The sequence below is a fragment of the Podarcis vaucheri genome (genome assembly GCF_965113315.1).
Source record: "Podarcis vaucheri genome assembly, chromosome: 9".
NCBI classification, from domain to species: domain Eukaryota; kingdom Metazoa; phylum Chordata; class Lepidosauria; order Squamata; family Lacertidae; genus Podarcis; species Podarcis vaucheri.
In genome coordinates this window covers 10713773-10726590 of record NC_138767.1, presented here as the reverse complement: position 1 = coordinate 10726590, position 12818 = coordinate 10713773, and the positions used below count along the sequence as shown (strand labels likewise).

The window sequence follows — 12818 nt, the reverse complement described above, 5'->3', positions numbered from 1 at the left end:
GCCTATATTTTTATATCACTTTAATTCAACAGAATATGCAAAACCTTCTTTCTAAGAGGTAATAAAATCAAATATTTACCCTTGTTATCTTGCTGTATGCTGTTTGTAATAGAAAACAAGGTTTGCAAATTTGTGCAGTGGATGCAATTTCTTCCTGAGCAGCATTTCAACAGTGTGATTTTTCTATTGTTGATTCCTCAGCAGGGCATCCCTCCTCTTGCATTAACATCACCACTACAATTCTCTGTGTTTAAGCTATAGCTCTCATTTTGCTTATATACTTTCTATGTGCTGAAGATCAAAACTGAACTACAGCCCCGAGCTGAAAGTAAGTATACTTTTCCCATGTGACCCGACACTGAAACAAAGCCAAGAGTTTGCTTCGTTACTCTGGTCTGGGGGCAGTGCTGCTACAAAGCCCTCCTCAAAAATAGCAGTGGATGAGATGCCTGGAGCGGGGGGGAAACAACTGGCAAAATCTGCAAGTAATGATTGCAGCAGGAGAAGCTGTTGCGATTTAATAAAAACAGCGACACATCCATCCAGCTGCTAGTACTCCGCCTCCTGTGCAAATGCATTTCTGTAAACAAGGGTTAACAATTTAGGTATGCCTTTTTAAAACTCACTTTACATGCGGCAGCTGTGGGTGTCAACACCAGCAAGGACCTGCTGCAGCACCTGCAAGATTCCCTGCCCCTTCCATGAGTCCAGAGGCATTGTGGGGGAATCATGATGCCAAGTACTTTGCGGAATGCATGGCTGTCCTGTACAAATGTTCTAAAAAGAAAGATAAATTGAAGCGTATGCGGGAGGTGAACAAACCAGGGCAACAGCAGGACAGTGGAGCAAGCAAGGCAACTCAGGGGTATCAGGCCCAGAGAAGTGAGGAAGCTACAGAGCCAAATTTATCCTGGCTTCTTGCCCATGCTAGAATTGTGGCGCTTTGGGTGAAAGTGGCAATATTTGGCAAACTCCCAGTGTATTCACAACAGGCTTTTCTAACATAAGCCTATTTGACAAGGGAACTTTTAAAAAAAACAAAACCAGTCCTTTAACACAGCTGCCTGCCTTGCAGAACTGTCTGGGTGGCCTATATGGACTACAAAATAGTCAAAAAATGAGTCTGCATAGGAGTAACACAGTTCTAAAGAAACTCCACAACAACCCTGTGAGGTAGGCCAGGCCGAGAGGCCATGGTTCATAGCCGAGTGAGGATTGGAAGCCGTCTAGAGAGGTCAGGGTCAAGGGAGACACAGGGTGATAAACGTTTATTCAGTCCATTTTAAAGCTGGGCTGGAGAAAACAAATACAGGCTAAGACTGACTCACCGATGGCTTTTTAAAAAGCTACAGCAATTCCCTAATATTAGATGCCGTCGTTGGGATGGAACGGGGATGCAGATGTCCTGTTTTCCCCTCTCGCTCAACAGAAGAAATCTGAAAATGGCTGTATCAGTTGTGAGGCAGTTGCTAGGAACTGTCTTACCACTTAGTTGTGAGTCAAGTTCTTAGGTTGAAAGATGAGCCTGGGTTGAGAAGCCACTACAAAGATGCTGTCTGTGGGTTGGTGGCGTCCGTGACACGGGGATTCCAGCTGCTAATGTCATCCGAGGAAGACTGTCGGACAATGCGGAAGGCCTCGATGAACTCGTTGAAATCTATGTTTCCATCTTTGTTGAAATCGATGCTGTTGACCAGGTTCGTCACGTCCTGGTCTGAGATTTCAATATTCATATGGGCACTGAACAATTTGAAGGTCTGGCGGAACTCGTCGTGAGAAATGAACCCTGAAGGTGGTGGAGGAAAAACATTTTATTTGCTCAAATGAGGGGGAATAAATGTAGCAGTGGTGGCTCACCTGTGACCCTACAGGTCGGGATTGGACCCCAAGCCCCAGCCAGCATGGCCAATGGTGAAGGGATGCTTGGAGTCACAGTTCAGAAACATCCAGAAGGCCATTGGTTCTCCCACCTCTAATTTGTAGCCTGCTGCATCTCTGAGACACATAGCAGATAACAATTCAAACTCACAAATTCTCATTATTCACAGCAGAACCCTCTATTTCCCTCCTACTGTTCTGGAACGGGAATTTCAGCATCCTGTTCGCCAGATGTCTCTGGGAACAAGCATGAAGACAACAGACCCTCCCTCCTTGCCCCTAAACCATGGCTAGTAACTACAGGTAAACGTCCAAAGTCCTCTTAAAGCTGTCTCAAGTCCATGGCCGCCATCTTCTGGCAGATCTAAGAACATAACCTTGACTGCTGTCTCGCCCTCTCACAATTCAACCCCAGGCCTTAACAGTTCGATGACAGCAAACTTCAGAAATGTTAGGGAAAACTCCACTTGCTGTCACCAGTCTTCCAGGCAACTCACTGTTGTGATCTAAAGGAAAGCAGAGCAATACGGGTGGTGTTGTGGTCTAAACCACTGAGCCTCTTGGGCTTGCCAATCAGAAGGTCGGTGGTTCGAATCCCCGCAACGGGGTGAGCTTCCATTGCTCTGCCCCAGCTCCTGCCAACCTAACAGTTCGAAAGCACGCCAGTGCAAGTAGATAAATAGGCACCACTGTGGCGGGAAGGTAAACGGCATTTCTGTGCGCTCTGGTTTCTGTCACGGTGTTCTGTTGCACCAGAAGTGGTTTAGTAATGCTGGCCACATGACTTATAAAGATGTCAGTGACAAACGCCAGCTCCCTCAGTCTAAAAGTGAGATGAGCGCTGCAACCCCATAGTTGCCTTTGACTGGACTTAACCATCCAGGGGTTCTTTACCTTTACATTTGGTATCAGCTTCACTGCAGGAGTTGCTGGGAGGAGGCGTACAAGACCCCATACAACCATCGAAGGGACTCCCCCTCTGTTTTTTATGTAGTGCTCCTCTCTGATTACTCCTTTCAGGGGGGTTTAATATAAAAAGCGGGGCATCTGTTGCCCCTCCTATGTGATATTTATTCCTTTTTCAACACTGGGCTATCTAAAATTCTGAACTACAAACAATAGGGAATTAACGCACTTACCTGAATGATCACTATCTATAATATTGAAGAGAGTCTCCAGGTTGGACAAGTTTCGGTAAATGTTTTCCAGCAAACTTGACTGCATGCGCTGAAAGAAACAAGTCTACGGCTTAACAACCTCACAGATAAACAAAACACAAAAATGGCTAGCCTGTTTTAATGTTTTACTGCTGTAAACAGCTTTGATTTTATTTTTTCCCCATGGCATACTGCTACATGATTTTTTTTAAAAAAAAATAATAAGTAATTCAAAACACATCCAGTGGCCATTTCATCAGAAGCCTCTCTAATGAAAGATGTGCCTGACAACTTAGCTCCTGAATATTTAAGAATATTTGTGGTCATTCTGGCTCCGTTGCCCCCCTCTTGTCAAATTGCCACCCCCCAACCAACCGAACCTAGGAACAATATTATTCCCATAGGAGCTAGCGCTATCATTTATCACATCCCCTTAGTTCATTTGCTGCTACAGGAAACATCGGAACAAGCTAAAGGGTGAAATCTCAGTTCCAGCCCATAACCACTGGAGGCAGCATTCCACTTTGGATTTACCAATGTACTACAAAGTCCATGTTACCTCTTGAGAGGCTGACCTCTGCTCCGTCACAAGGTCTTTGAGCCACAAATTGTAATCCAGCATCCCGTCGACAGCGTTGGAAACAAGGTGTGGTCTCAGCATCCTCCAGGGCAGCCCTAGATTGAGAACGGACTCCACCACCTTTGCCCAGTCATTTAGTGTGATCATTCCTGCCCGGAAAGGGAAGCCACAAGGTGATTTAAGGACAATGGGCTGCCAAAATTGCCGTAGGCATGAACCTAGAAAGATTGCTTTTGTGTAACTGGAATTAGCTGACTGTGCAGAGTTACATTCCTGGTTTTGTCTCTGTCCCCACCCACCAATATGCAGCCCTCCAGGAACGGTTTGCTCACCAGGAAATGTAACACTCAGGCCTAAAGCCAACGCACAGGAAATGACTCCGTCCTCCTTCCCAAATCACTTTGGGGTGTGATGAGAAGAGAGATACGAGGGAAAGAGTCTCTTCTACAAATACAGTGTGGATTATTTAGGACCATAGATCAGAAGCAGAAAGGGGGAAGGCAGCAACCATGCAGAAATAAAAAAGTGAACTCCAAAAGTGCAGAGAATAAGGTTTAATCCATAAGAAACACTTAGAACTCCACTCCTCTTCCCTCCTTTATTTCCCTTAATGGCTCGTCGCCTTTTCTTTCCCCCCTCTTTCAATGGCCCATCTCTCAGGCGATCTCCTGAACACAATAAGCTGCTCTGTCTTACCTTTTAACACACACTAAATCTGTCTGGCACCGAGTACGACTTCAAGAATTGATTGAATTCTCACCCCTACTGGACCCAGGGATTTAGTGTTGTGGGGGGGTCTGGCACCCCAAAACTCATAACAGTATGGTGTAGATGTGGTTGAATGCTCATCTGGAAGCACCCAAATAGGGCAGTCAGTGTGGGGATGGCAGACAGAAGTGCACGCCTGGCTGTGTCATAGCCAAGCATGGAGGTCTTCCCATCCCTTTCCTGATTTACCTGTGGCGCCCCTGCTACTGTTTCACTACCAATGGTCGGTGTATCCTGGGTTCACAAACACAGCAAAATTCATTGTCTGCACACGCAGAATTGCCAATGGTTCACAGAGCCTGCGATGACAAGTTCAGTTTTGGGGGGAGCATTTCTCTTGCAGAGCATCCATAGGGCAAACCTTGTTTTCTTATATCCAGCAGGGAGCTTGCACTGCCAGAAATCTCTCCTTTTTGTCAGGTACTTACATTCCTTATAAATAAATTCCTCATATTGCTTCTAAATACCCTTATATATTAGGTGTTTACCCTTCACCTTACCTGAATCCTGATCACATTGCCTGAAGGCGGAGGCGAGCTCTGACCTGTGAGCAAACAATTGCTCCCTTAAAACCTGGTACGCTGATTCCTCCACCCGGCTGATCCTGAGGGGATGGGATAAGCATTTCTGCCATGTAACATCATACATGAGGGATACAACACACACACACACACACACACACACACACACACACACGTCTCTGCCCCATCTGAGAAACAGAGCCCTTCTGGGCTTTGGGTGAAAGGACCACAGAAAGGAAATAATACCTAATTTATGACCTTTTAAATATTGTTTTGATATTTCCTTTATACTAAAATGACTTTTAAAAGGTACCCCTGACCGTTAGTCCAGTTGCAGACGACTCTGGGGTTGCGCGCTCATCTCGCTCTGTAGGCCAAGGGAGCCAGCGTTTGTCCGCAGACAGCTTCCGGGTCATGTGGCCAGCATGACTAAGCTGCTTCTGGAGAACCAGAGAAGTGCACGGAAACGCTGTTTACCTTCCCGCCGGAGCGATACCTATTTATCTACTTGCACTTGACATGCTTTCGAACTGCTAGGCAGGCAGGAGCAGGGACTGAGCAACCGGAGCTCACCCCGTCGCAGGGATTTGAACTGCCAACCTTCCGATCGGCAAGCCCTGGGCTCTGTGGTTTAGACCACAGCGCGACCTTAAGTTACGTGACTAGATATGTAACTTAATTTAAATAGTGGTCAGTGATATGAGCAATGTAGTTATGTGGCAGAAGATGAACTGCAGATGAATGGAAACAATAGAAACTAACAAGTACAGATGGGAACAGAAATTTATGCATTCTTAACTGGATCCCAAACCTGCATAGGGCTTTATCTAAATCAGGGCATGGGGAAGCTTTGGTCCTCCAGTTGTTGCTGAACAATGCCCATTATACCTTGACCATTGACCATGCTTGCTAGGGCTGATAGGAGTTGTAGTTCAGCAACACATGGAGGGCCAACTTCGCCACACCTGGTATAAGTCACTATCACCCACTAGTTGGGTCTGCCCAGTTAGCTCTGACCCATGACAGGACCTTGTCAGTGGTGGCCCCCCTGTTGTGGAATGCCCTCCCCTGGTAGTGAGTGGCTCCTCTCTCCATCAGTATTAACTTTCAGGAGGAAACCGAAAGTGTTCCTAGTAGCTGAAGAATACAGTTCCTGGCAACCTTGAGGCCATTGGATGGAAGTATGTTTTTAAACTGTAATTGTTTTTAGAATCTTGTCATCTGTTTTAGAATGTTTTCGCTTTGCTTTCGTTTCTAAATGCTGTGTCTGCAGGAAGGGGCAGAGATAAGCAAGCATATAAATAAAAGCTAATGGGGCAAGATAGGGCCATACAAAGGATTGCTTTCTCCAATGGCCTAACTGATGGAGAGGGGAGGGGAAGAGATGAAGAGGAAGAGGAAGATGCTTGCCTTTGAGTCATTGTCAGTTTGTGCGCATCCTTGCTGGCTTGATACTGGATGATGTGAGGGATCAGATCAGGCCCCAGTTTGACGTAGGCACCCCTGTTACTGCCAACTGCATAGTAGTTTGAAGCGGAAAATACAGTGATTACCTAAGCAAGTAAACAGAAACAAACCGGCAATTTCAAATCGTTAAGAAGCACATATTACTTTACGGTCAGCTCCCTTCTCCCCCCAGCTGTACAGTCTCACCATAAATATGCCCTATAGATTTGCAAAAGCATTTCCACACACTTTCTTCCCTTTGAAAACTGTATTTACCATGCGATAAAACTCACATTGCAAAACTGAGAATAAAATCCTCTCAGAGGCTCTTCTTTGCCTAAGATCCCAGAAACTCTTCCATCTAAACCTATGGTGGAACCTCGGTTTTTGAGCGTCTTGGAAGCCGAACAATTCAGAACCCGAATGCCAAAAACCCAGAAATAATTGCTTCCATTTTTGAGTGAGCCTTGGCTTCCGATGTGCGTTTCTCATTTCCCCCCATTGACTTTGCAGCCAGCCCCTTGATCCTCAGTTTTCGAACGTTTTGGAAGTCGAACGGGTCTTCTGGAACGGATTACGTTCGAAAACCGAGGTTCCACTGTGTTATCATTAAATGCCGCATTCTCCTTTTGTCCGATAGCAGGATTTCCCATTCATATTAATTTTTCTACCTCCATTTTCTGCCAGATATTAAATTAGACCTGAACATATGCCAAATATCCATTAAATGCTTCTTCCGGTCAGTCACATTGCCGCTGCTTACTGTGGAGGCAGACAGGAAGGGGAGGAGAGCCCGCAAGCTTGGCACAGTGCAAACACACTGGCAGAGCCAATCTGGTGCCCCTGCCAGTTCATTTGCACTACTCCGCCCTCCACACCACCTCTCATTTCCCCCTATAACTCCCACTAATGCAACTGGGCTGGAAGTAATGTGAATATGCGACTGAGGACTCCTGCAAGATGCATGCATGCTCCCTTCACCCTGCATGATGAAGTGCAATCAGAAAATACCGTATTTTTCACTCCATAAGACGCACTTTCTCCCTCCTAAAAAGTAAGGGGAAATGTGTGTGCGTCTTATGGAGTGAATGCAGGCGGGAGGCTCTGCTCAGCGCTCCCTTTAAAGAGCTGCGTGGAGCGTGTGTGCCCCTCTTGGGGGCTTTTTCCCGAGGAGGGAGAAGGGCAGCCCCTCAGTCCCTTCTCCCATCTCACGGAAAAGCCCCCAAGAGCCGCACATGCGCTAGACATGGCTCTTTAAAGAGCGCATGGCTCTTGCTGGCTTTTCCAGGAGGTGGGGGAAGGGACAGAGGGCAGACCCATAGAGGGCAGCCCCTCCCAGAAAAGCCCCAAGAGCCGCACTCCCTTTAAAGAGCTGCGCGGAGCGTGTGTGCGGGCTTTTCCCCAAGAAGGGAGAAGGGCAGCCCGTCAGGGAAAAGCCTGCAAGCGCCGCACACACGCTCCACACGGCTTGTGAAAGGGAGCGCTGAGCAGAGCCTGGGATGCATACAGGGTCTGCTCAGCGCTCCCTTTAAAGAATTTTTCCCCCTTGCATTCCCCCGCTAAAAACTAGGTGTGTCATATGGTCAGGTGTGTCTTATGGAGCGAGAAATACAGTGGTGCCCCGCAAGACGAATGCCTCGCAAGACGGAAAACTCACTAGACGAAAGAGTTTTCCGTTTTGGAGGTGCTTCGCAAAACGAATTTCCTATGGGCTTGCTTTGCAAGACGACAATGTCTTGCGAGTTCCTGCTGGTTTTTTTCCACCCCCCCTTTTTCTAAGCCGCTAAGCCGCTTATCAGCTGATCTGATCAGCAGATAAACCGCTAAAAGCTGCTAATAGCGCTAATCCGCTAATCCGTCAATGGGCTTGCTTCGCAAGATGAAAAAACCGCTAGACGAAGAGAATCACAGAACGGATTCTTTTCGTCTTGCGAGGCACCACTGTACTGTATATCAAGACATATCCTCCCACTCCCAGCTCTGCCCAAAGCCTTGACTGATGCTCTACTGAGCTACCTTTCGGTCATGGCAGAACTCATAACCTTCCGGCTTGCACTCGTGGGAACGGATGATGAACTGCAGGTTGTACTTTTCCAGAATCTCCTTCGTCACATCGGGGCCAAAGTAGCAGCCCCCTCCTCGGTCCTGATTCACTCTGCAGCCGTTTTGAGGAATGGGGTCGCTCCACAATATATCCGTCACCTGAAAATGGAGAGAGGGGGAGCTGAGTTGTCAAGCACCGCTTTGGCGCAGACACAGATCAGCAGCAGCTTTGGAAACCAGAGTGCTGATCTTCACGGAAAGAAAACTATATGAAAATGATGTATCGGTGGTACTTTACCCCAGCAGAACTAGCAAAAATGTATAAAACAAGTACCAATACATGCTGGAAATGCAAAGAAAAAGAGGGTACCTTTTATCATATGTGGTGGAACTGTAATGTAGTTTAAAAATTCTGGGAAATGATATAAAATGAAATGAAAAAAAATTTTTAGATTACGCAGAAATGGCTCTATTGACAGATAAACTGAGGAGTAATACTAAACAATCATTTATTCAAAAATGGGATGTGTTCAAGAGATATTAACAAAAATGTAACAGTCATATAACATGTATGGCAGCGTTCGAATGACCGTTGTGTAAAGTAAATATGAAGAAATAAGGGGAAATGGTATAACAGGTTGTAAGAAAGTATTAGAAAATATATTAAGAGAAAGGTAATAATTACAGTGGTACCTCGGGTTAAGAATTTAATTCGTTCTGGGGGTCTGTTCTTTACCTGAAACTGTTCTTAACCTGAGGTAGCACTTTAGCGAATGGGGCCTCCTGCTGCCACTGTGCCGCGGCGCGATTTCTGTTCTCATCCTGAAGTTCTTAACCCGAGGTACTATTTTTGGGTTAGCAGAGTCTGTAACCTGAAGCGTCTGTAACCTGAAGCATTTGTAACCCAAGGTTACAAACGTTAATTACATTGGGAAATGATGGGAAGTCTATTTTATTTTACTTTATCTTAGTTTATTTAGAAAATATGTGGAAAGAGTAATTTAATATTTAACTGTAAATTTATGTAAGGTTATTTATTTTATTTTATTTGTATGTGTGGATTTAAGATACTGTATGATATCTATGAATTTCAATAAAGGATTAAAAAAATGAAACAAAATGTTTAAATTAACTTTTGTTAAAAAAAACAACAGAAGCTTTTTTTAGTAGGAATTATAGGTACCAAGATTCCAAAAGATCCATGTATTCTACAACAGCCATCCAGATTCTGCTAGCCCAGAGATGGAAGAAAGACATATGAGGATATTACTAGGAAAACAGCCCAAGGGATAAAGCTCAAACCATACGACCAAATTGAAAAGAGGTTAACAGGGTGGCTGCAATACCATCAGATCAGTGATTTATTAAAGGAAGACAAAAAGAGAAATGGGTTCGAAGATAAAAAATCGAAATTCCAAATTGAGTTAATAGACTGTAAAGATAAAACTTTATCAAGAATGTATAGCTTATTGCTAGAATGGTATACAAAAGATGAAGAAGTAAAGGAATCAATGGTAAAATGGGCAATTGATATTGGGCATAACATTGAACTGGATGCGTGGAAAAGATTATGGAAGGAGGGTTTGAGATTCACAGGATGCATGACTTTGAAGGAAAACTTGCTAAAAATGATGTATAGATGGCATTTGACGCCAGTAAAATTAGCTAAAATGTATAGGAAAAAAGAAAGAAAGTGTTGGAAATGTAAAAAGGCAGATGGGGACTATCTTCATATGTGGTGGAACTGCGATAAGGTAAAAAAATGTTGGGAAGCAATTTATAATGAACTCAAAAAAATATTTAGATATACTTTCCCCAAAAGACCGGAAGCGTGTCTATTAGGCTTAATAGGAACAGAAATTAAAATGGGAGATCAAAATTTGTTCATGTATGCTACAGCTGCCACGAGGACCCTTCTGGCCCAAAGATGGAAAGTACAAGATATACCAACTATCCAGGAGTGGCAGGCGAAGTTGACAGAATAAGCAGAACTTGCCAAACTGTCAGGGAGGATCCGGGACCAGGGAGATCAAAGATACCAAAATAACTGGAGTAAATTTATTGAATATTTAAAGAAGAACTGTAAAGACGTCAAGACACTAGCAGGATTGACATAATACCTCCAATGTATAATAGTACTAATTTGAGAATGATGTGTGTGATGGAAAGAGGATAAATATACCAGTTGTGGGGAGGGAGGGGGGTCGCGACTCGGCAGAGTCAAAGGAAATGTATGGTGCTATTACAACTTGTTGGAAAAGAATATGTAAGGAAAACAATAAAAATTCACTTGGCAGAGATGGAAGAAAGAGACAACCCCAACCAAAGAAGATTGGCAGATCAAGTTGATGGACTATGCCGAAATGGCAAAATTAACTGGGAGGCTCAGGAATCAAGATGACAAGAAATTTTTAAAAGGATGGGAAATGTTTATAATGTATATAAAATCATTGCAAACAGGTTAAAGCATTAGCAGGATTTTAAATACTCTTGTAATGTGATAGAAACTACAGATAATTTAGGAATTATCTGTATATCCGTAAATTTAGGAATTTTTCTTTTTTTTTCTTTTCCCTTCATTTTTGAAAATCAAATAAAAAAATTATATATATATACAGTGGATACTCGGGTTGCGAACGTGATCCATGTTCGCAACCCAAAGCTTTCACAACCCACAGCACCGTGTCTGCGCACGTGCGGGTTGCGATTCAGCGCTTCTGCGTACACGCAAAGCGTGATTTAGAGCTTCTGCGCATGCGTGACTGCCGAAACCTGGAAGTAACCCATTCTGGTACTTCCGGGTTTTGGCGCGTAAAACCCCCGAAAAAATGAAACCAGAGTGCTGAAATCCTGGAGAAGTTTGAATTCATTGCTGAGGAACCTGTAGCCCTAGACAACGAGGGATGGATGGATCTGCCCTCTGTTTCTCATTTTACCAGTCTAGAATTCACACTTTGCAATTAAATAATCATTAAATAATTATTATTTAATCATTAAAAAATTAAATAATAAATGTCATGAAGATTCATCAGGGTTTGTTTGTTTGTTTGTTTGTTTGCGCTTCGTTCATTCTCCGAATCAACCCACCTGCTGAACGTCCTCGTCTTCAAGGATTGATGAGTCGTCGGATCTGGTATCTGCAGAGGTAAGTGACATTCCCGCCATCTTGCGGCAGGAACGGAGCTCTTCCTGGACACTTGAGTGGGGCAGCTGAGACCTGCTTGATAAACTGCTCTTGCCACATCGAGATGCTTTCGATTCACGGACGCCACAAACTCTTGGCTGTTTTCTCTTCTGGGTCAATACAGAGAGAAGCTAAGAAAAGCAAGGCAGGGAGTCAGATATTCCGAATACAGAACTGTGAGGCTGGTGCTATCCTGTCCCACCCCCCAAACAAAAATTTCATCTGGTTTTCGGATCACCCAGATCAAGTTAATGGGCTTCAAGCCGCACTCAAGGCACTCAAGACAAGGTGATGGGGTTAGAAGAGAAGAAGAGGAGTTTGGATTTGATATCCCGCTTCATCACTACCCAAAGGAGTCTCAAAGCGGCTAACATTCTCCTTTCCCTTCCTTTCCCACAACAAACACTCTGTGAGGTGAGTGGGGCTGAGCGACTTCAGAGAAGTGTGACTAGCCCAAGGTCACCCAGCAGCTGCATGTGGAGGAGCAGGGAAGCGAACCTGGTTCACCAGATTACGAGACTACCACTCTTAACCACTACACCACACTGGCTCTCTGGTTAGGGCCAGAGAGAGGGGTGGGTTTGCTTCATCACCCCCCCACGCCTCCCCCCCCCGATTCACTGTGGAGGCTGATGATAACGTGGGAATGTTGTAGAAACAGTTTCTACGCAGATGTAATACTGGTTCTAAACGCAGCATAAGGAGTCTCTATAGTATAATGTATTTTAAAATGGGGTTTCAGAGTTGTTAGGGGTTTTTGAATGTCTTATGTAGATTTTCAATTTCATTGTTCTGTATGGGACAATGACAATAAAGATATAGTAAAAATCGTACTAGGAGAGGATATATTGATTTAATAGTATCCTTCCTAACTCACGACTGTGAGTCAGCAGCAGAGTGACATTCCCCAACATACAGCAGGAAGCTAGTTGGTAGATTCGCTTGAATCTCTTTACTTAAGCAATCCAATCTGGGTTGCCTAGATTGAAGTATATTCCTGGTAAGACCCCTTTGATTCCCTCCTAATAAGAATAAAGACAAAACAGTCTTCTTTTAGAAGGATAACAAGTTTTACTCGCATTCAGTTCACAGTTGGATCCCTGAAGCTTTAGCTTGTAGTTACAGGTACAGTGTGGCTTACATCCTTGCAAGGATTGGCCCATGTGAAGAAACAGCCTCAAAAGAGGGAGATGGCTGAGTGACTGGACCTTTTGTGGGGTCTGAAAGGGTCACACCCACCT

General features: G+C 44.5%; 1 protein-coding gene across 1 annotated transcript in view; it reads right to left on the bottom strand.

The window, feature by feature from the left end:
• Nucleotides 1-5: 5 nt before the first annotated feature.
• The window catches only part of PPEF2 (protein phosphatase with EF-hand domain 2), a 33217-nt gene continuing 20404 nt past the window's right edge, over nucleotides 6-12818 (bottom strand). The window contains exons 10-16 of the mRNA XM_082236431.1: nucleotides 11481-11708; nucleotides 8367-8552; nucleotides 6315-6457; nucleotides 4884-4987; nucleotides 3595-3764; nucleotides 3018-3105; nucleotides 6-1786 (exon numbers count right to left, since the gene is read on the bottom strand). Of these exons, the coding sequence (XP_082092557.1) occupies nucleotides 1542-1786; nucleotides 3018-3105; nucleotides 3595-3764; nucleotides 4884-4987; nucleotides 6315-6457; nucleotides 8367-8552; nucleotides 11481-11708 (1164 nt within the window). The 3' untranslated portion in view covers nucleotides 6-1541. The remainder of the gene's footprint in view (nucleotides 1787-3017; nucleotides 3106-3594; nucleotides 3765-4883; nucleotides 4988-6314; nucleotides 6458-8366; nucleotides 8553-11480; nucleotides 11709-12818) is intronic.